The 24366-nt window shown below is 45.0% G+C and overlaps 1 protein-coding gene and 1 long non-coding RNA gene across 7 annotated transcripts in view; both read left to right on the top strand.

Moving 5' to 3' along the window:
• Positions 1-2612: 2612 nt before the first annotated feature.
• LOC140215334 (uncharacterized) lies at positions 2613-5025 on the top strand. Its single transcript, XR_011892290.1, has 2 exons — positions 2613-2859; positions 3507-5025. It is a non-coding gene; the product is annotated as an uncharacterized lncRNA (long non-coding RNA).
• A 2571-nt stretch (positions 5026-7596) lies between these two features.
• LOC126547718 (uncharacterized) overlaps positions 7597-24366 on the top strand; it is a 43598-nt gene continuing 26828 nt past the window's right edge. For 5 of the 6 annotated variants that reach the window (XR_011890893.1, XR_011890894.1, XM_055063354.2 and 2 more), the window contains exons 1-4: positions 7597-7700; positions 7776-7897; positions 12560-12798; positions 19075-19197. Coding sequence is in view for 4 of the 6 variants with exons in the window: in XM_055063354.2 (XP_054919329.1) it covers positions 7831-7897; positions 12560-12798; positions 19075-19197 (429 nt within the window). In the remaining 2 variants the exon portion in view is untranslated. The remainder of the gene's footprint in view (positions 7701-7775; positions 7898-12559; positions 12799-19074; positions 19198-24366) is intronic. The other variant, XM_050195679.3, reaches the window with a different exon arrangement.

The raw sequence follows: 24366 nt of genomic DNA on the forward strand, positions 1-24366 counted from the left end.
AGTCCACAACGCAACAAAGTCGAATCATAGTGCTCGCGAGAAGATTGAGACCGACTTTGACCACGGAGCTCTCATCAAGATGGAGCATGTTTTAACACAAGCAGACGACGCTTGGTGTGTGCCCGAAGTGGTTAAGGGACAACCGGCCCATTGTGAGAACAGAGAGTCGCTTGCAGCCGCCCAGTCAATCTGATGCGCTCCTATCGCTACCTGTACACTATCATCCACTATCTGTAAATATTGTATAAAGTTTTTCGTTTCTTCTTCGTCTGCGGAAAGAGTCCGTCTTTCATCCTCCACCCCGAAGTCACAACAAGGCGGAGCTTAGCCACGATCACTCGGCGAACGAGTTGAGGAGAAAATGCATGACTATGGAGGAGGGTAACTTGTAATCGTCCGTAGCTTTCTTAATATGAGACGTTCCACACAAATTGTGGTGCGAATGATTAACTTTAGCTGTACCCTACGCGTCTACAAAATTTGACCGAACCGTTTCAGCGGCCCTTTAAGGCATATCGGTGGTGTTTCTTCTCCGAATAGTCTGAGCCAATGGACGGTTTGCAAAAATACTGTTGCGCATGCGCGAACACGGCTGTCACGAGCGCCCTCTACATGGTTAGAGAAAAGACGGGGAATCCGGGAGATGGCAATTCAAGGCGATGAGCAAAACGTGAACAAGGTGAATGCAGGAGCCTTGTTCACGTTTTGCTCCTCTACATGGTTAGGTATAGGAGAAGAAGACGAACAACCAACCAGCGCGTCTTGAGACGCCGGTTTGTGGTGGTTTTGATCGCGGTATTTTCGTGAAAAGGCCGGCTAGTTGTGTTGCGTATTGTGCACAAATTGCTTCGCTGGCAAACGGAGCACGAGTTTATTTCGGTTTCCGTCCTAGAAGAGCTATCCGGAGAGGAAAGCAGCATGGATAAGCGACGGCCGGAGATGCCATCACAACAGACAACTTGCTCGCCCCTCGTAGAGCCGGTTCTCATCGCGCTACTTGCGGCTACTGAATTGTCATATGCCAGCGCCGCGAGCTTATTTCGGCCTGCAAGCTTCGAGACGCCTTTAACGCAGCCGCATTTTGCCGGAATGTGGAAAGCTCATGATGGGTGACGACGGACAGCGCTTGCGAAAGCGCAGTGGTGTCACTGAGTTGTCGCTGACATGTAATTATAATAAAGATTATTAAGTTATGTCGAAAGTGCGCCTCATATGACAATCAGCGCCCAGTACTACGCCACTGAAGTGACCGAAACACACCATCCGAGGGCAGCTGGTGTCACCGACGGGCAGCGCGGAGCGACCGCCATGCGACGGAGTTCGCCTGGTTTGCTCTTTTCTGCCGACGGTGTACAGATATCCAAATGTATATTTTATTTAGCCTCTTAATATTCATGCATGCATTAAAGAGTTCGCAAAAGACTATGCGTTCAATTGCTAGCAGAAGCGTCTTCGTAACCGGCGAAACCCACGGCCAGCGAACAAGGCCTACCGTTTTCATCGAAGGCCGTTAGTGCATATACAGTCGAGAGAATGGCGCGCCGTTTGAGACTCCCGTTTTACAGTATACGCGAAAATGGGCCGTCGCAATAAGGCAAACAGCTCCGTGACACTTTGCTTTGTTGTAGATGGGCCATATTAGTACGGTAAACTCTCATAAGCGGAGCATCACGTTCAGCAGCCGCCGATAGCTCGGGCCGGGAGGCAGTGGCGTTGCAACGGGGGAGGGGGGGGGGGGGGGCGGGGGGCCGTGAGTTTCGGGTGCAAGTGGCCAGTGGGGAGTGGGGGGGGGGGGGGGTGTCATATACGTCTGAAGACACCCGGAAATTGTCGATATCCTCGCCTTCCTCGACTACACCCGTGGGGAGGGGGGTGACAGAAGACCTATGGGCCCCGGGTGCCAGACGACCTAGCTACGCTACTGCCGGGAGGCCTTGCTCCCGGTTGTCGAAGCAGCAGCCGACGGCGCTTGTAATGAAAACGCCATGAGTCATAAAGCGTTTATTTTCGTGAGCATTTTAGTGTCTAGACAATTATGTCGCGGGTAAATGAACACAGAGTTAGTTCTCTCTATGCTATGTCGGCAGCAAAAAGCAAATAACGCGAGCTGTCTTCCGCGGTGATCGCTGTGCGCGGCCAGTCTGCGAAACCAAGTGTGGACACTGGGCGACACATCGGCAGTGTGTTTCGACGACCTGCATTCCGCTCTTTGTTGAAGGAGTGCATGTCGCTCTCATCAGTCCCGTACGTGCTGGCCGCAGCAGCCTCCGAATATTTTCTTTAACGTAATCTTGAAACGGTGCCGAGCCTCGATGAACCTGGCGAAAAGTGGCAGTAAGCAGATATAGTGCCACATGCGATCAGTTTGAATGATACGCTTCGACAAGTCGGAGGTCCATGTCAGGTACGAAAACAGGAACGGAGTGACGGCGTCTTCAATTACTTTCGCCACAGTGAACATACGCGGTTGCCGCGGCAGAGGCCAGACAGAAGCCAAGAAACGAAAGGCGCTTTATCCACATACTCTCGCACACAGAGCACTGCAGCTTTGCTTGTTGTGCGCCAGATGGCGCTCACTATTTTGCAAACCTAGAGTCACTGGACTCTATGCAAACCGTACATTGGTGCATAGCTAAGACTAGTTTGAACAGCTCTGAACTGCAACCTGAAACTGGCGATAGAGAAGCGACGTTCTTGTTTGTCTCCCTTTGTCGCCTGTTTCAGTTCAGCTTCTCATACTCGTCCTGGTCTTTCTTATACTGTACATGCTTCTCGTGGTCCGCAGGTTTTGTGCACGACGGCACGATTGTTTCAGCGGTTCTGGGACACGTTTTCGATAGTGGTGCTCGATGTTGTGAGGTAGTCACCGTTCACGCATTGCTTTTGTTCTGTCTGCCGGTGGAGTTCTTTTGTAATAAGAGATGTCTGTAGAGCTACGTGATATTTTGCACGCTTTGTTGGTCCTCTGTACACTTACATAGCTCCTGTGTATAGCGTGCAGTATTACATGCTTGTATCATTTGTAGGCACGAACCATGTACTTTCACGCGTTCTTGAACAGTACATCTCTTTGCACATTATATAAAGCTTTGCTGTGCTCTACTGCTTGCAAGCACAAATTTTATTGTCAGTGGTACTATTTAAGCAGATGCCTTAGATCTGCCTCCATGATAAAGATGCTATAGGTATGGATTTATACTCTGGGATTTAAACCTAATCACTGAATTTATAGAACCTGAAAACCGATTACTTTAGGCAAGCTACCTTGTATGTCTTACCCACTCATTCAGAAATGTGCCTTAACTTGAAGCCCATGCTTGATTCGGTCGAGATAAAGCTCGACGCGAACGCGCCCAAGGAGAGACAGTGAGTGTCTCGGGCACGTTCGCACCTGTCATTATAGTGACAGTCAAGCATGGGCTTCAAGTAAGGGTGAATATCTGAATGCGGGGTAAGTAATAAGCGATGTGGTTGCATAGTTGTAAAGATTCTGTCCTCTTTTTCAGGTTTAGGATGCTCAAGTCAGCCAGCAAGAGAGTGATCTTCCAAGTACGATTCGCCCTCCAGCCCCACATAGCATCGTACCGTGTACCTTTAGGAGTGCTGACAAATTTTCTTCCTCTTTTGAAACTTGTAGTGGTCTAACTTGTAATCACGGTAATGACTACAAGGCTAAACCTCACTATCTTCAGCGCCCAAAAATAATGTTCCCTTTGAAGTGGCAACCTTAAGATGAGCACTCACTGCAACATGTTTCCTTGGTAGTACTGCTGCGGGGGCCAATGCAATTAACCACTGCTGCTATGTTGAGCCCAGTGTACGAACAACATCCAGATAACGCTACAGAGATGTAGATGTAGCAGATCGCCTCCAGCATCGGCTGAATCAATGCTTTGGCCTTTCATGGCACTTGATCGCATATTAAGTAGTGCTATATGTTTTCAAAAATGTGACAAATATAGAATCCTGTTACCTGATGTCAGGCTGAGTGTACGGAAAGCAGTGAGATGGTTTAAAAGGAAAGGGCCGATTTGATACTGCTACAAGTGGCTCAGCACTCTCAGCAGCATGATGTGGCCTGGTACCACTGCATTTGGTTGACTAGTGCATGCCAAGTGTGCTGTGGTACCAGGTAACCACTAACTGCAACTACATTGACATTCCTTATGATTCATGAATCTACACACGAATTGGCTGTAGTCTCACTCGTATGGAAATATGGTATAGCTATTCTACTCGAATAATTTATCGAGCATACCATTTTTGTACTCATACTGCATGCTTACTTATTCGAGGAAAATGGCTTCCTCATTATAACAGTCTTCATTTCTAAGAGGGAGAACAATATGATAAGGCTATTTTTTTTATGTAGCAGCTGTGTTCCGAATTTTTCTCCTTTATGCAGAAGCTAATTTGGCACCCTTTTGCTGCAGGGGGTTGCCTGCTTCTCTTACCGAATTGTATCATTGTGCTAACGTATTGGTGGTTTTCAGATTGTTTTTCCTATAGGATATATTGCTCTTTTGGGCCTTCAGCTGTTGCTCTCCTTTATGTTTCACTGCGTTGTTTCTATTCTTTCTTTCTTTTGCTGAATACAAGGCTAGTCAACTAGGGCTTTGATGTTTCCATATGTGAATTCTGCTTTTGTTTTTGTTCATGAGAATTAGGTCTCGTAATTTATAATTTGTGTTTTATTTTACTGGAGAGAATGCAACTAACACTGCGCTTTGAGAAGTGTTCCTTTGCAAGCGTTGCTTATAATGTCTCATTTATCCTTTAGTATGTTTATGCTTAGCTGCTATGCATATGTGGTATTTTTGTATTTGTTTGTGCGTTAAGTGCTCATTGTGCCTTTCAGAAACCAAGAGATGGCATTATCTTGCATTTTTACTGTTCACTTTATTTTCATGAGACAGCCTCAGTCTGCCATTGTCTTTCAGTGCAAATATTGTGTACATCATTACGTGCCTGTCAAACGGTTGATACCAATAAGAAGTTTCACAATAAAGATACTGGTGGTGACAACGGAGTTTTTCTTCGCTTAGTAACAGTGGCACTTTGATTTGTTGTCCCAAACAATCCAGGACTGTCTGGGAAGCTGCGTATGCCAATAATCACTGGCTGTAGTAGCGTTAAGCAGTCTGGGACAACAAATTGAGAGGCACAGTGCATGCATGCATGACAAATAAAATAAACGGCCAAAAATAGTACAAGGCACATCCAGTAGATGTATATTAGATGTTGCAGATACAGCCATATGTAGCACAATGGATGTAGGTGTAGTTAATATGGATATCCGCTAGATATCATAAATATCTATTGGATGTTGTGGATATCTATTAGATGTAATCAATATATCTACAGGATGTTGTGGACGTCTATTAGACGTTGTATATATCCAGCCCTGACATCCCCACAACCTACCACTTACATGTTCTGGATGCATTTGCGATGATCCATAGTACATCCATACAATATTTTCTGGATATATCTGGATGTCTAATGGACGTACTGAATGTCCAAGGTGTACGATATTATGCACATCTAATGGATGTACCTGGCTATCCAGCTCGGAGAGAACGTGGTGGTGACGCAGGTAAATGTAGTCCTGCAACATATTTAGAACTTACACATGTTGCGCAATTATGAATTGAAATCGAAAGTTGAGTTAAACCATCTCATTTTTTCAAAGCTTTTGAGCATGTAACTTAACAAAACAATGTTAGAAAAGTCAAAATAACTTGACCTGATGCATATGTTTAATGAGCTAATAAAGAACTAAAGTGTTGCAATAACTGCTTACCACATGTCCGCAGTACTCAGCACTTGTATTTTTTCCAGTCTTTTGAAGTCTTCCCTTGTTTTATTGCCGCAGTCACTTGATTTGAGCTTTTCTTGGGTGGCCACTAACTTCGTCTTTTGCAATAATCAAACTTGAAGGAACGACTGTTACATCCTCACTGTTGCGAAAGTATACAATACAAATTTTCTTCCACCTGAATAAAATAAGAAAGAAAAAAAGTCTATGACTAACATGCTTGGAAGTCAACACTTACAAAAATACAGTGTGGCTATATCTTCAGTCTCTGCAAAAATGTTTTGCTTGGCAATGCTCTGTACGCGTGAACAGTGTCAGCGGGCAATATATCAATATGTATCATTGCATGCATGTAGAAGTGAAAATAGTGCAGAACTTCGCGGTCCATTCGGCAGGCACACGCACTTGTGCTGAATGGCTTCAACACACCAGACTGAAAATTCTTGAGATAGTCCTTGCACAGAAAAAATAATCAATTCTGAAGATAGCACAAATACAAGTTCTTCAATGTTGAGCAAAAGTGGCCGCAGACGGAAATTGCTGGCGAGCACATAAAATTTGGCATTAGCACAGCACGCCTATTCTTCAATTTTACACAACTGCCAAGTTTATTAAGCTTCTGCACAGTGCCTTTCATTGCAAGTGGAGAGAACTGGTCACCACAAAAGAACCTGGTTGTACAGGTCCATCACAGTGGTGCCCAGAAAGCTCTGGGTGGTTTTGTGAGAGAGGTGCAACATTACCACTTAGACCTTGTTCCCTTAAGACACCTAACAATTTGCTGAAGGGCTCGAGAAGGTGGCTTAATTAGCTTTTCTATTTAATACAGAAATTTTCAAAATGAAGGCTGGAAAGTTATTGAGTGAACTAAATTTTCTAGTGTCTCCAGCAAGATGCAGCAGAGAGTGTATGTTATATACACAGATGCCTCTGTTATACAGTGAGCCAGCTTCGGTAGCAAATCCTAGAGACGCTCTGCAGTGTCCACGTCACGCATGGTGCAATTAGGGCAGACACGTATGGTAACCGCAGTGCTCAGCTTAAGAAATAATTGAAGAATTTGTCTTCTAGGTTTCCTTTTAAGGCAAATGGTCAATAATAAAGCAAGACATTCCTGAGCTCCACTGCTTTCTAGTGCTTTAGAAATTGCAGTCCCCGAGTCCCACTTCATGTTACTCGGAGCTGACTCTCTAAAGGTCATAAGTTTTGCAGAGACGCGAAGCTTTGTCGCAACGGGCATTCCAAACCATCACAACCATCACCATCCAACCATTCCAACCATCACAAAATATCAAACTAATTGCTTTCGGAGCTGGGAATCAGATATTACTAATATTAGGATTATTTTCGCTTGGGTCTTAAATTCGCGGGTCGTTGCTTTTGTTGATGTTGTTCACCTTCTCCTTCCTAGGATTCTTAGATACAATTTTTCTCTCGCTTTGTCATGCTACTGTTTAGGTCGACGACGTCCCATCTCGCCACCAAAGTCAACGACATCGCCCTTGACAACGCGGCCCTCGTCGCCTTTGATTGCGTACGTGACCGACCAAACCATAAAAAAACGCATTCGCTGCGATGCCTAGGATTTATTTGTTGTGTAATTGTAGCTTTTCCTTTCTTTCTTGTTTTTTCGTGTCTTCCAAAAACTCAAGTAACGTGAAAAAATGCTACCGGCCCTTTCCGAAGTGTAGCAGACGACGAATTCAAAGGAGCGGCGCCTCCAAGTCGGCAACAATCTCATGGCGTGAAGCCAAAGCCAAAGCGGCCAAAGGGCCAAATGTTGATAGCTGTCGTATCCAAAGACTGTATGTTGCCGCCTGTTGCAAACTTTTCTCGTGCGGCAGGGGTCTGCTTGCTCTCAAGTAACTGCAATTGTTGAAGAGTAACTATTACTGTTAATTGTCACTGAAGGCACGCAGCTATTTACACGTACACTTTTGTTTTGATTTCCTTTCAGCAATCTGTCACCGCGATCGAAGCCTAAAATCTTTAGACCGTTGACAGCGGCTACAATGAGACCGGTGGAGATCTTCGTGCTCGAGCATGCCCTCAAATACCAGATGGGCAATGCCGTGAAAGGTGACGCACCACGAGTTTTCATTCAGCTATGAGTCGGATGGTGTATGAAACTGGTGTTTTTATTTCTTTCCGCTTGGCAGCACTTGTAGCCGCATGCTGTCGTGTTGTCGTTGCACCCCGTTTTACCAAGCGCGATTTGCCTGAACGTTTTACTTCACTATGGCGGAAGCTTCGCGTTGTTACTGTGGATCAGTGGAGTGCTCGTAGAGCGGGCTCGGTGTGCATTAGTCTTTAGCCTCGTCCGCTCGTATGGCGGTGCCAGCGCAAGGGAAAATAACGTTGATTACTTCAGAAGGGAGTATTTTGGTTCCACTAATCATGTATCGCTGATGGAAGAAATCAACAGTACCGTCGCTATGTCGGAAAACTTCGGAAAGTACGTGTGACAAAAAAAAAAACAGAGAAAAAAAAACGAGAGAACCCCACAATGACTGTCGACGGTGATGCAATTAGTCTTCAAGCACTGTAGCAACACACTGTATTGCAGGCGACACGTACTTAATCTCTTGAGGTCGTTGTCAGACTCCTGTTGCTTCAGCTATATGCTCATATTATATCCCCCGGTATTTAGTTATGTTGCTATAACGCTTGCCAATGTCAGCCATGAGCATGATGGCATGACAACCACACCGTGGCGACGGTAAAATGATGAGGAGCGTATGACAACAATGGTATGAAGACTGTGCGATGGCTTGACAGCGGCTGTATAACGAAGCAACGCCGACGACGGCAAGATGAAAATCGGGTGACAAAGCTGGAGTGGTGACGATATAACCACTACAATGGCAAAACAAGTACATACCTAGAGGCCCAAACTTTAAACACCTTGCTTCACTGGACCGGCGGGACAATGGCGGCATCATGAAAGCCAGATGACGAAGCTGGAATGAGGACAATGGAATGACCACGATGTCGTCATGACAACATCACAGCAGCGAATGCGTGACAATTACAAGGATGGTGCAATGGAAAAAGTCGGCCGATAAAGTTGGCATTGCAACTACCAACTACCACAATGGCATCACAAGCACACACCTAGTGGCCCAAGCTATTAGAGATCTTGGTCCACTTGGCATAAAAGGTGTGACAAGAATATAATGACGAAGCTGGAATAACGACAATTGGATGACCAGAATGGCTTCACAACGACGGTATGACAATGAATGCAGGGCAACTGTTGACGCTGGTGTGATGACGAGAGCATTACGAAAGTGGGATGGCGAAGCTGGAATCGCGACATTGCAACGACCACTAATGCCTCACAACCTTGAGTACACACCTAATGACCTAAGCTATTGTAGAACTTGGTCCACTCGGTCAGTGTAAAAAGTGTGATGATGACAGTATGGCGAGAGTCGGATGACGAAGCCGGAATGACAATATTATGACAATGACAATGAATTAGGAGAGTTGCGTAATGAAGCTGGAATCTCGACGATGCAATGACCACGACGGCATCACAGCGATGAGCACACACCTAGTGGTTTAAGCTATTAGAGAACTTGGTTCGCTCTGTTGCTGTGAAAAATCTGACAATGGCAACATGATCAGAGTCAGATGACAAAGCTGGAATGACCATGATGGCATCATGACAATGGTATGACAACAAATGCATAACTGTATGACGACAATGTCATGATGACAAGAGCATGACGAGAATCGGATGATAAAGTTGGAATCCCGAACATCGGCGTCACAACCAAGAGCACACACTTAGTGGTCCAAGCTATTAGAGGAATTGATCCACTTGGTTGTTGTAGAAGGCATGACGAAAGCATGATGTGAGTCGGATGACGAAGCTTGAAGACGATAGAATGACCACAGTTGGATCCCGAATAGGAGCACATAACTAGTGGCCCAAGCTGGTAGTCAACTTTGGTCACTGGGTCGGCGTAAGAGGCTAGATAGATTGATAGGCTCGAAATGCCTTGGCAAAAAGTGCTAATCACATTTAAAAAGACCGTGGAGGATGATGTGCACATAGATGTGAGCATGCTGTTTTCTTGCTACTCATTTCATTTATAATTGTAACACTGTATTGTAGTGCTTGCATTTTAGAAACCGACATTTTATAGCCAGCCTGGTGCACGCCGCGGCTGGCACTACAGCTTTGCACGTGCCACAGTTCCGCGCTCCAGCCTGGGTCTGACGCTAGCAGAAAGAGCGCCAACCAAGAACAGGCTGCCCGAGTCCGGCTGGAACTCGTAGATCTTTTCGTTCATAAGTGCTCTTTGCTGTCTGCCAGTCGCCATCGCTAATAACTGTTAGGCATTGTAGTTATCGGCTGTAATTTGCTCTTACGAAAATTCTAGCGTAACAAGTTTTTGTGAATACTGGCCGAGCTTAAAAGCGAGCTTGTGGTGTTAGATAAGGCCTTAAACGGAAGTATATACAGCAAACTGAACTCCAGTTTTTGCTCAGTGCACCTGCATGGAGTGGCTTGTGTTGTGATTCGTTACGCATTCACTAACAATAACTGTACACAATGGGCACGTTTATGTTCTAATAATATCTGAGAGAGTGAGCAGAAGTGAAGGAAAGACGTGTTTACCTTGCGCCTCATGCGATTTTCAGAAAAATGAATAAAATTACACTTTCGCCACCTTCCAGGTGGTGTAATTGTAGCCATTGTGACATTTATGCATGTAAACAGTAGACAGATGTTTTTTCTTTTTTTTTCCACTGCGTACACAGGTTTGCATCGGTAGTGGGCACCCGTACCTCTGAGGGGCAGCAAGCAGGGAACACAGATCTTTTGCCAACATTTGTCGCAGTTGCACTGCGTATCTGATTTGACGCAGCAGTGCACGAGACCTATAGCTTTATGGTGGTGTTTACAAGCTACTGCCATCATCTTCATGCCGATGCTGTTTCCACTGGCCTCGGCATCAAAGCATGAAGCTTTGTCAACATTTTGGGCACACGTTGCTTTGATTTGATAGTTTATTGTACATAGTAAATACAGTGGAAGAACGAAGAGGGTATACATGAGCGATGGGCATACAGGAGAAAGACTGGAGCCCACTGGAACGGGTGTGTGCTTGCCAAAAAAAAAAGAAAAAAAAGTGTAATGAAAACAACGTGCATTTACCATCCAGGCATTGCAGTCAGAATGGGGTTGGATACAAAGTTGAGCTAGTTGGTGACGGGTTATTATGAAAAACAAATAAAAAATGTGATAATGGGACAAGAACGACACAGAAGATGCGCGATGTCTGTGTTTGCTTTGTTGTCCCGTCTTTGGTCTGGTAATATATACACACATGTACATACATACACACTGGGTGTTCTAGCTAATTTTAGCCAGAGTTTAAAAATATACAAATGCCACTTAGCTGGGCAAAACCAAGGTAATGTTGTTTGTTGTCGCTTGGAGATACTCAAATTATTTTTTCATTCTGCCTAATTAGATAATTCTTCTTGATTAATCAACTTCTCAAATATTATAATTAGATGAAAAGTGTCAATGAGAAGATTGTAGAGCGACATGAAAAACTCCTGATAAAGCTTTCTGTTGCTCAATATGTGCCACATAAAAGTGTTTTACCGAGCGTAAAAGAAGCCCGCAAATGCAAGCAAAATTGCCACGCGACTGACCACTCGAGGCACTTTGCGTGTGTTCGCAGGCTTCTTTCACGCTCGGAAAAACACTTTTATGTAGCACGTATTGAGCAACAGAAAGCTGTATCGGGAGCTTTCTATGTTGCTGTACAATTTTCTCATTGACACTTTTCATATGATTATAATTGAGAAGTTGATTAATTCAGACTAAGTAACTAGGTAAAATGAAAAAATTTGATGATCTCCATGCGACGGCAAACAACATTACCTTGGTTCTGTCCAGCTACATGGCATTAGCATACTTTTAACCTCTGGCTGAAGTTAGCTGGGACACCTTGTATATATAATAAATTGGAGTGTGACCTGTTGCTCACCTAAAGTTTGGATTTTACATGCATTGGCTAGCGCTGACATAGCAGCACTTATGCATTGCACACATAAAACAACCACTACATGGTTGTGTTCACTTCAAATTGCACGACTTCCCGTGTGTTTAATAATATTGCACAAGCATCGGAGACAAGGCATGTTAGCACCTTATAACGGCGAGTTTGGCAGTAGTATGTACGAGCGCTCAAGGCACTCTCCGGTGCAAGTACCAGCTGCTATGCTGTTCCCTTCAGGACGATGCGCATCCTGTCATGGTTATCTATGCAATCCCGTTTACGAAAAGCCAGTTTGAAGACACGTGTATGACTTGGGACACGTGTATGATATGCTGTCACGAGGCCACTGCCGTGAACTTCAGGGATGCTCTTGGCAACTACAGAAGCCACTTGGAGCTTTCTTTACTCAACCGTATCTGTGACTTGGCATTTGTAGTTCTTCCGGCTGCCTATTGTTGGCTCTAGTAGCCGTCAAGCCTTTCCTAGTCGGCTGTTGGTGTTACCATCAGCAGCAAATGTGGAGTGCAGGCCACATGCTCTTGCTTTCTATTTTTTAGAGGTGACGTGTGTATGTATACATTCACAGTGTGAAAAATGTTCATGTTCCATTAGAGCGGAGCTTTGTTTTAGAGATATTTCGGCACCATAAAAGCTATTTTTTCGTGCTTTTGGTGGGTCTGAAGCCAATCATTCATTATTGATGTCTCCTACACAGCTCTACGTGGCCGGGGTAACAAGCAGACCATTGTGTACAACTTGAGCTCGCCATACATCTGCCTCATGTACTTGGTGCACATCTTCAGTGGCTACCTGACCTCATCGTACCAAACAATCTCCACTTGGGATCCTGCAGTCCTCAAGGTGCTGGTAGATGTTTTCATGGACATGTACTCACGAGAAAAGTTCACCTCCGAGAAGGTCCTTGTCCCTCTCATCTTGCGTGCCCGGTTGTTGGTATGTGGACCTCACATTCTTCTTGCTCTCTCTCTTTCTCGCTTTTCTTTTCACATCTTTTTATTACAAGATGCCAGTAGCTGACTTAGACCAGAAGGCTGCAGTGACTGCATCTTCATGGGGGTGGAATGCAAAAATGCCTGTGTACCATGCTTTTGGTGAACGTTAAAGAAGGCCATGTGGTTAAATCAATTCAGAGCCCTCCACTACAGCGTCCCTCATAACATACTGTACAGTTTTGGGATGTCAAGCCTCGCAATAAAATTTTTCAATACCAGAAAGTGCTTTGTGAGGTACTGGCAACTATAGCTGGCCAAATGGCAGACACTTCATTTCTTTTACAGAAAGCTTGTACTATGGTCATTTGTTTGGTCTTTTTAAGTATACATATTGTAGTGAGTATACTTATAGCCACATGGCCATTGATCCCCAGTGAGAGCTATCCAAGCAGTGTGCATTGAGAGCATTCTGTCACAGCACCAAGCGTGTCCAGTAAACGTAGGTGAACTAGGCATTTTGATGGATAAGCGGAGGCATAAACTGAAGTCCCTCCATACCATTGCTGCTGTGATGAAGGGGCTTTAGTGTAAACGTGAGTGGCCTGAATGGCCTACATGGTGCAGTCACCTGATAGCGCAGAGCTTAACCAACCAAATTCAAAGCTAATATTACTGTAACCAAATGTGAAATATTTAAAAAATTTAAAAAGACAAATGTTTTCACAGTTATGCTGCTGCCAAAAATATACACCAGCAGCAAAGTAATATACACTTGGTTACTGCTATAGTAGCTCTACCCGCTGTGGTTGCTTAGTGGCTTTGGTGTTGCGGTGCTAAGCACAAGGTCGCGGGATCAGATCCTGGCCACGGTGGCCGTGTTGTGATGGGGGCGAAATGCAAAAACATCCGTGTACTTAGATTTAGGTGAACCCAGGGTGAGAAAAATTAATCCGGAGTCTCCCAAATGGCGTGCCCCCCCAATCATATTGTGGTTTTGGCACTTAAAACCCCATAATTTTTAGCTCTGTGTTTGTCTGGTTGAGCAGGCTGCACTCTGCAGGCCGCTCACATTTTCACCTCCACCCATCTGGCAAAACGACTGGTCCTCCTGCATGTAACGGAATGCCAGAGATGAGAGTTTTACTTTATTGTGGTAGGAATCCTCCGGCGTGAAGTGGCGGCTGCAAACACGTAGATCCTTGTGCTGATTGGATACAGACAGCCCGTTGCACTGCAGCCACTCCGTTCACCTGTTGCCTTTCAGAGTTACACGATTTCACAGCTTAACATGTCGCCAATCACTAGGTTTGCAGTCTATAAAGCAACAAGGGCAATTCATGGTCCTCATGAAAAGAAACCTCGAGACCAACTCTGACCGCACAGCTCGTGTCAACATGAAGCACATTGTAACATGAGCAAACTACACTTGCTCTGTGCCAGAAGTGCTTAAGTGTAGGGATAAATTGTCATTGTGTATTCTCTTTCTGTTAAACTTTTTTTTATATAGAGACAACCACTATTCCAGCTATTGTGAACAGTGTTCACCATAAAGTAGGAAAAATTATCGTGACACAACTCAGCCAATCGGGCAGTTCGCCCAACTAATGTCATGCTCGCCAGCTACATATATTGTAATAGGGCAGCTGAAAACTTAGGGGAGCGGCGGTACTGCAATCATTAATGATGCATGTTTTTAAAGCCTTATTTTAAATTATGCGCTTTGCATAAAGTGCTTAAAGGTGTCACTTAATGATCAGAAGGACCTAGCCTAACTATTCGGTTCATTTGTCCAAAATCGTCAAAATTGTTTCAGGGTCCCTTTAATGGTGCACGAGATGAGACCAATGAAACTGCGTCGGCTTTAGTCATTGCCCAATGACAATGGATTTGATAGCTTGAGCTTGACATCTACTGCCTGTTCTGCTCGGACCAGTTTGTTTGCTGCCCTAGCTTTGCTGCTCAGGTGATTGAGCAGAGCATGACAGTGCATCCACTTGGCTTCGTCATTTTTGCAGCCAAGTGCACTCTGCATCATTTTGCATCTTGGAAAACCTAACCCTCTGCAAGCAGGTTGCACATGTGTCATGGATACCATGACAGCTGGGCAACGGCTTGAACATGCCTCAAGTGTCCTTATAATTGCTTTCACAATATAATTTCACATCTCTCATAGCAAATGAACGTGCTCAAATCAGGGCCTGCAAAACAGTCAAGGTCCTGAGTATGTTTCAATTTCTACAGTGGTGGATGAAAAGATGTGCCCTGTATTTTCAGTCTTCCAAACTAAACTGTTCAGAAAGCTTGTGCTGTGTAATCCCATACCATGAAGTTCATACAGTAGCTTTTTGAACATTTTACGCTGCATAATTCGCACCGCATGGCCTGCCCATTGTCTACACAAATTGCATGTTCCAAAAATGCTAGTTTTTCCAGGAATCCATGAGGAAACTGTACACCATATTTACTCGCGTAAGGCCCGCTTCTTTTTCAGATTTATTATGGGGGTGGGCCTTACACGAGGCAGCTTTATAGTAGTTAGTCACTAAAGCCTCAAACTTCACTTAGACTGTCATGCAAAATATTGCAATTGCTGGTGGGACGATGAACTCATTTAAAGTTACCAACCAATTTTTGGGACATGGACAGTGCCACGAAAATGTCCGAATAACCAGCAGTCCGAAAAAACAAATTCTGATGGTAAAATCAATCTTGTTGCTTTTAGAAGGCCAGCACAATGGAAACATCGTTCACAGACTTTTGCGCAGTCTTGTGCCCCATTAAAATCAGTTACTTGAAATTTCGGGATGGCTGAGGCTGTGGGTGCATTTCGCATTCACCCATCGTGCAGCACGACGTATGTCGCAGATTATTGCGAGGTGCAAATACTGCGCATACCGCCTTGACTCTCTTACACTGTCAGTTCGGGCCATGCTGTGCAAAATCAATTTTGAGTTTTCTTGGTTCTATACCCACGTGCAAGCTTCAAGCTGTTGCATCCAATAAGCACATGCACGAATTGGGTAGGCATTCACAGTAGTTGCTGGCTGGTTATTTGCAGACCCAAACTCTGCTTCAAGCATGTGGTCGTCCAGCTCATTCGTGTGATCCCCAGCAATGGCTTGTTGCTGCTACATCTGCCTGCTAGGTCTAATCAGCACAGCTTCAGTGAATTCTGCGAGCAAAGTTGCGCTTTGGTGCAGAGTGCGGGATACGGTGATGAGGATAATCCCATCATCGGTAGGACAACGGGTATAATCTGGTAGCGGCTTGAGCAAGCCAACTGGTGGGACTCTTAGTGAAGCTTTTTTCTTTTCCTTTTTTCCGAGGGTGGGCCTTACGCGAGTAAATAAGGTACATCAACCAGTATCACAATGCACGTGAGAGAGAATGTTTGATGATAACTGGACAGTTTAGCCAAGTGACAAGCTTTGCCTGCTACTGCAGGTCTAATCGATGATGAGGAATGAAAACAAGTGAGAAAAAACGCACCCAAGTCCAAGAGTATGGGCAACAGGGAGTACCATGGAAAGAACAAATTGGAAAGTGGAGTTGTGGCAGCGGCAGTAAACAGAAGATTATCTATTATTGTCCTCTTGGTGGTGAAGGGGCACATCCTGTAGGATAATGCTGAAAATGGAGCAATTGCTTGGACACTCAAGGTGCATTTTTGCCGTCACTGTCACTATGCTGTCGAGAATGAAGTCCTAAGTGCAAGGAGAATGATGGCCTGCTCACCATACTTGATAGCAGATTTGCAGAGTAGAGCCCTCCACTCCATTTCCACTCCGTTCCCACTACCTTCCAGAGAATAGAGATCCTCGTGATTCCTTTCCTTTTAACTCCTTGAAATGGGGAATTCGTCCATTTCAACTCTTCCAATTCCTGTTAACGATATGCTTTCTCTGTAATTGTTAACTGCTTGCGTGGTGAGTAACTAAAAACACTTCTTAAGTCTAACAACGTTACAAATAATGTTACATGCTCTTCTTTTTTTTCATGCATGCAGGGTTTGTCCGTAAATAATGAGACTGGGTCTGGTAAAAAAATTGATTGATCCAATCAGTACATATTATTAAGATTTTTCAAAATAGTCTCCTTGGGCATTGATACACTGCTGCCAATGTGATTCCCACGTTGCAAAGGCTTCCTGGAAGTCAGCCACCATAACCTCTTTCGGAGACTCTGGGACAGCCCTTTGGATGGTGGGAACATCGTCGAAATGGGGACCTTTCAGGCTTCTCTTAAGCTTTGGGAACAGGAAAAAGTCTGCTGGGCTCACAACAGGGCTGTACGGTGGCTGCGGCAAGGTTGCAACCCCTATCCAGGCCAGGTAGACGGTCGCGACGAAGGCAGTGTGGGCTACAGCATTGTCGTGGTGGAGCTTTCAGCAATCGGCAATCCCCTGTCGTTTCCGTTTGACGGTTCTGTGAAGGTGCACAAGGACTTCTTTGCAGAACACGGCGTTGGTGGTTCGTCCTAGAGGTACAGATTCTTTGTGGACCACCCCACGCTTGTCAAAAAAGACAGAATGGTGCCTTTACCTTAAACTTCGATATTCTCGCTTTCTTGGGGCGCGGGGAGCTTGCGGTTCGCCACTCCAAAACTTTGACGCTTAATTTCGGGGTCATACTGTAACACCCATGGTTCCGTCGCCTGTTATTACGCCGTCTCAAAAGTTCTGTTCACTTTCTAACTGCACCATCATCTCATGGGAAACGTCAACTTGTCGTTTTTGTTCATCATTCAACACTTTTGGCACCAAGTTCGAACAAACCTTCCGCATGTTAAAATCTTCAGAAGTAATTTTGTGAACTGTTTTGCACATGTGGTCTTCGGGGATTAATCTGATACTCAAACAACGGTTAGCGTCCAGAAGATTTTTACTTTGGCGACGTTTTCGTCCAAACCACTCATTGAAGGTGCCCAGATCGCTCCATGTTTTCAAAAGTCTCCTGTCCATTCTTGGACTCACTGAACCACTGGAAAACCTGGGCCCTTGACAGGGCGTCGTCTTTGTAAGCCTCCTTAACCATGCTCAAGTGTCTCGGAAACGATTTATCCCCGGTGAAAACAATATTTAATCGCATACCACTGCTCCAGCGAATGCTCCATTTTTGACGTTTCCTGCCTTGACAAAAAACTCGAAAACAGCTTTTGTGCCACTTCAGATCCTCACTGCGTCAGAGCTCTGACGCGACTGCTGCCCGGAGCGTTACTTAGCTTGGGACCTCCACCACAAATCCCGCCTTTGGGGAGCACGCTACCGGCGATCTCAGTGCCACGTGGCAAGCAGTCTCATTACTTTATGGGCCAACCCTGTAGTACTCATTCAGTCGCTTTGATGACCAAGATAAGAAGTTGACACGGTGGCTCGGCGGCTATGGTGTTGTGCTGTGAAGTGTGAGGTCGCAGTATCAAACCCCAGCCGTGGCGACCACATTTCGATGAAGGTGAAATGCAAAAATGCCCTTGGCCTATGCATTCGGGGCATGTTAAAGATCCCCTGGTGGTCAAAATTAATCTGGAGCCCCGCGCTGCAGCGTGCCTCATAATGAAATCGTGATTTTGGCATGGAAAACCCCAGAATTCGTTTACTAACTTAAGAGCGAAACGCATCGGTATGTTTTGCAGGACAGTCTATTGTTTCACATTAACCAGCATATAAATGGGCACCATTTTTTCCTGCACACCTCTCTGACTGCCTGTTACCACCACGCCTTGTGGATGCTTGAAAATAATATGAAAATACATTACATGTGTTCCAAATCGCTGTGGACTCACGCAGGGTGCATTCGTTTGAATGCCATTTTTGGCCTCCATTCTTGTGTCATAGGTAAAGCATGATCTTGCTAAATCGAATCATTTTTGACCACTATGTGTTGCTGTCTAAATGCATTTAAACCATGGAACAGAGAAATGTTTCCAGATATTTGGAAGGTAGAATGTGTAGAACACTCAGGGGTCATCTTAAAGAGGGTCTACTGTATTTGGGATATGTCTTCCTTTTGTCATCCTTTAACTAAACACTGAAACCATCTGCAGCTGGCTTTTATTTTAATGCTGTGCTCTCTTAAATAATAATAGGTGCACAAAAAGTGTGTTGTTTGTGAATGTATTCACAGAGTCCACTGTTGGTTATTTTCATGTATATAGCAGGAGTCACACCTGCGCATTGAAGGAGTGCATGACCGAGATTGTTTGTCTGTCTGTCTGTTTGTTTACGTTGCATTTGCTGTGGCCTTGCTCTCATCTCTTCCAACTTGTCTACCTTTTCCAGGAGATCATTGTGTACGCTGAAAAGGCAATGCCACCTGGCTATGTGCTGGAAAAGCTGGATGCATATTTTCCACAGCCCACAGACTCTACCTGGAAGGAGTTTGGTCAGACCTACTCTCTCAAGGTAGGAAGGCATTGATTGTGCCTGCACACCTGCCTCAGGCCTGGCTGTTGTAGGTGGCCCGCAGCCATTGAGAAAAGCAAAGAGAAAGTTTGGGAGGGAGCACCATGTGACCATCTTGAAGCCTAGTTATAAAGAACAAAAAGGAATTGTGGGAAAAGCACCTAAGCATGGCATATTATGTGGTGTCTTCTAGTCGCCCTGTGGGGCCGCACTCGGTTCATTGCTTGCTTGCCTGCTGCACCACTCAGAAGTTGTAAGGGAAGAGAGTTAGCAGCAGGGACTAAAGAAAGTGACGGCAACTTCCAGCTGCCAGAGGTACTAAAACCTACCACTAACCATACATGCTGTTCTCAGAATTCAATGGGTCAGGCAGGCAGTTGGCGAGCGAAACTAGGGAAAGAACAACATCAAAGCGGGTTGCCTTGCGAATGCAGACTACCCACTTTTACGAGCCCTTTGAAGTGTTTTTTTTATTTATTTCCTCAGTCGTAGTCATAGCACATCTTTGATAGCCACCATAATACACTAGCTGACCAATAATTGGGGCATATTTGGTTATTCAGACAACTACGCAGCAGCTTCACTAGCCCCATAGATGTAGTGTACAGTAAAACCTCATTAACCCTCTCAGGGTCGATTTTTTTATTGCAGATTCCAATTCTTCTGAGGGACCTATTTCGAAAAAATTTACCGTAATTTTTGTAGGGTGACCATAAAGTGAGAAAAAAATATTTTGCATTGGTATATATGTACTGTTTATTCATGAATACCGTATTTACTCGCATAATGATCGCACTTTTCTGTCAGAAAAATTGACGCAAAATCAGGGGTGCAATCATTATGCGGGTTAAATTTGGCCCGAAAAGAGAAAAACATTTTTTTTCGTCCCGCATTTGCTGCGGCACACCAAAACAAAAATGGCGGCCGGCGGAGCAAGCCGAACGCGCCGAACGCGATTTTTTTTTTCTTCTCGTGAGTACATTATGTGCATTGAAACAGTTTCTTCCGTATCAGTAATGAATAATATCGTTAATATCGCAAGTTTGCGGCAATAACGTAGCCATGTCCACTTTCATCATCATCATCATCAGCCTGGTTACGCCCACTGCAGGGCAAAGGCCTCTCTCATACTTCTCCAACAACCCCGGTCATGTGCCAATTGTGGCCATTTTGTCCCTGCAAACTTCTTAATCTCATCCGCCCACCTAACTTTCTGCCGCCCCCTGCTACACTTCCCTTCCCTTGGAATCCATTCCGTAACCCTTAATGACCATCGGTTATCCTCCCTCCTCACTACATGTCCTGCCCATGCCCATTTCTTTTTCTTGATTTCAACTAAGATGTCCTTAACTCGCGTTTGTTCCCTCACCCAATCTGCTCTTTTCTTATCCCTAACGTTACACCCATCATTCTTCTTTCCATAGCTCGTTGCGTCGTCCTCAATTTAAGTAGAACCCTTTTCGTAAGCCTCCAGGTTTCTGCCCCGTAGATGAGTACTGGTAAGACACAGCTATTATAGACTTTTCTTTTGAGGGATAATGGCAACCTGCTGTTCATGATCTGAGAATGTCTGCCAAACGCACCCCAGCCAATTCTTATTCTTCTGATTATTTCCGTCTCATGATCCGGATCCGCCGTCACTACCTGCCCTAAGTAGACGTATTCCCTTACCACTTCCAGTGCCTCGCTACCTATTGTAAATTGCTGTTCTCTTCCGAGACTGTTAAACATTACTTTAGTTTTCTGCAGATTAATTTTTACACCCACTCTTCTGCTTTGCCTCTCCAGGTCAGTGGGCATGCATTGCAATTGGTCCCCTGAATTATTAAGCAAGGCAATATTATCAGCGAATCGCAAATTACTAAGGTATTCTCCATTAACTTTTATCCCCAATTCTTCCCAATCCAGGTCTCTGAATACCTCCTGTAAACACGCTGTGAATAGCATTGGAGAGATCGTATCTCCCTGCCTGACGCCTTTCTTTATTGGGATTTTGTTGCTTTCTTTATGGAGGACTGCATAATGATCGCACTCGCGCAATGACCGCACCCCTGAATTTTGTCGTCAAAATTTGATTTTTTTTTCTTTCCCGTGTAATGATCGCACCGTGAACTTGTCACAGCGATATGCACGTGCCAAGTCTGGCTAATGATGACCGCGCTTACCATCTGTCGAATGCTACCCGGACGACTCTTCAAAACATACCAAGCAGTCTGCACACACCCAACATTCTTAAGCAGATGCCCCATTTCATTCCTTTCATCACTTTCCGCACTTCCATGAAAAAAAAAAAGCTACAACCAAACTTGCCTCGGCTTTATTATTTGTAGGCTTCATAATGGTTTTGGTCAACAACAACAACATAAAAGGCGCCTTTCGACTCTTCTTGTTTGCACTCGTGGGCACGCAACAAATCGCCCAACAGTCCACGTCGAGTTAGTAGCCCACGTCCATGTCGAGTTAGTATTTTCCTTTAGTGTCCCTTTAAGTAGCTCGCAAAGCCTCGCCCCTGACTCCTGTTACTCTCTTTGCTGAAGTTCGTGATGCGGCTGCACATCGCTTTTTCCTCGTCTTGACTGGAAGAGTCGTCTATAATACACTGAGCACAGCGAAGTGGCAAGCATGATCGTCAAAATCTGATCCACGGGTCAAGTGCATCAGCTATTTTTACATCGCTCATTCCAGTATAATTGCTGGTGCTCACGCACATTCTAGAATTGCCACCACTATCCACATAGCACATGCAATTTGATTACAGACAAGATTGGCGACAGCATTTGAGAAAGTTGCAATACCTGAAGACTCATCTTGCACCAAGCAAAAATTTTAACAGTTGTTAGCAGGCGAAAAGTGGTCCCCAGAAAAAGGATAAACAAGTATACACATGTCACATGGAAAAAACCTGAAATGGAAAAGCAAGCGTGCCACGCTTATTGATGATGATGTTGATGCTCTGACTTTCTTCTTATACGCGTAGTGCGCGCCGATGGACACGCCACAGGTGGCGGCCTTGCGCAGAACACACGGGAGAGGAGCCAGCCGCGCGCCATAGTTTGTTGTGTCTTTGATAGTGCTTCTCTGTCTTATTCACGTTTTCAGAGCAAAATAGGCAACACCCTTCGCGTGTGTGGGGTGGCCAAAGCTTCAAGGAATGTCGAAGAATCGTTGTAGGGTGGGGGGCTCAAATACCGGCAAAAACATGCTGGCGATACGGTTCTAATCATTCCCCGCAATGCCTTATCAGCGGGAGCAACGGTAGCAATGGATCGTCGCTTCAGCGGGAAATTTCTTGTTCTCGTCCTTTCCTTTGTCGCTTCGGTGTTTTTTTTTTTTCACTCGATCGTAGTTAGATGCGTAAGCGACAAAGTCCGTCTGCAGTGCACCATGCGGTTTAAAGGGATTTCGCTAAAGTTCGGAATGCCGTTTGCCGCTTATCTTGTTTTCTGCTTCTTTACCGCGTTGGGATAGCTAGGCACCACAACTGCACGAGCGCATTGTGTTGTATGTTAAAGCTACAGACGTTTGCAAGAACTGAAATTGTTAGTTTTATGTGGTCCGGTAAATCCTCGCACCAGCTGTCGCGCACTTCATGTTTTTACATCTATTTTATGCGTGGCTTCGCACATGTTTAACTGTTGCTAGTTGCTTCATGCATAACTCTTGTTGATTCTTTTGAGCTGCGAGGTTTTCACCCTGCCTCGTTTGTACAGGGTATAAATCACACTGTGTCTTATCGGAATGACACCAAGCAAATGCTTCTTTAACAGCTTTATCCTTTTCGCTTGAGGGCATCTTAGATATTGTGTTCTTTTGCGAAATGTGTTTAGAAAATAGGTAGTTCAGGGCTAGAATTGCTAATAGTTGCTGCATATGGTATTTTTGTTCCATTTTCGCTGAAAAGTTCGTGTCACGTTTGGGAAGTCATCACACCTCGATGGTGTCTGAGCAGACTTAACACGCCAAGTGATTGGTTTGTTTCACAATGTAGTCGCTTCTTGCATGTGAATTTTGTACTCAACTGAATTATTTCTTATTGTGCTTACGCCGCAGAGGACTAAACCCGGCCTTACCGCCAGCGCTCATCTACTTTGACTGGCGCTGCTCTGCCTTTAAGTATATCATGTGGCACCTCTCTCTAGTAACATTAAAAAAAGTACTGAAAAGTTAGTCAGACTTTAGCTTTGTACGTTTCCAAGCAGCTCCCTTGGGGAATTTAAAATTTCAAAAACTGCAGTGCGAACGGCAGTTCATCGGCAGTATACAGCGCTAACACACGCTTTTAATAACCCGTGCGTTTGGTGACTTCATTGACTAGTGTACGTGTTTCCATCAATAAATTCGCAATTACTCTTCTTCGGGCGACTTTGACTACACTTATTCGGCGATGCCACATGTATTCATTGGCAGAAAAATCGCAACGGAATATGTAGACATCGCACCGTGCAGATTTGTCTTATATAAGTCTGCACTAACGACAGGTGCTTATTATTGAGGTACAGAAGCAGCATTACGGCAAGGGTAGAATTTAAAAAAATAATACGATCGAGACATCCCATGAGTCGACAAAATTTGTCGGCTAGTTCACATGAGCTCCACTTCATGTAAATGGTGTTCATGGCGTTTGTCTGCGGGACGCACCTGGCACGTATGTGGACCATGTTGCCCCAAACACCGGTAACATCGTGTTCATACCCGCTCCCACAGTGGTCAGCGTCTTCCCTAGAGCTGTTACCGCAGAAGAAGCAGTCTGGCGCCCGAACAAAGGAGAAATCGCAGCCGCGAACTTCAGCCATTCTTGCTGCAAAGGGTTGTCGTCTGCTACTGCTCCCGCGTATAGTGTTGGAAGCGCCCGCCAGGTGGCTATCAGTGGCGCCTCTATAGGCGGTGCACGAGGCGTATAGTGGGCAGGTAGTCTGCTAGCCAGGTAAAAAATAAAGGGATAAGTATAATATGCACCACCACACATCAGTGGCACTTCGTACAGCTGCATGGTCTATAAGTACCTACATTATCGAATCTAGTGTCTGCTCAATCAGTGGTGTCCGAATGGCAGCTCTAGTGATGGATTTCTCAGAGTTCAATTTTGAAGGCCATGGTTTTAAGTCTCTGATTTGGCTGCACTTTCTGCACTACCGTTGTCGACCAGTAATTAGGACTCAACAGGGACTG

This window comes from Dermacentor andersoni, chromosome 1 (genome assembly GCF_023375885.2).
Source record: "Dermacentor andersoni chromosome 1, qqDerAnde1_hic_scaffold, whole genome shotgun sequence".
NCBI lineage: Eukaryota > Metazoa > Arthropoda > Arachnida > Ixodida > Ixodidae > Dermacentor > Dermacentor andersoni.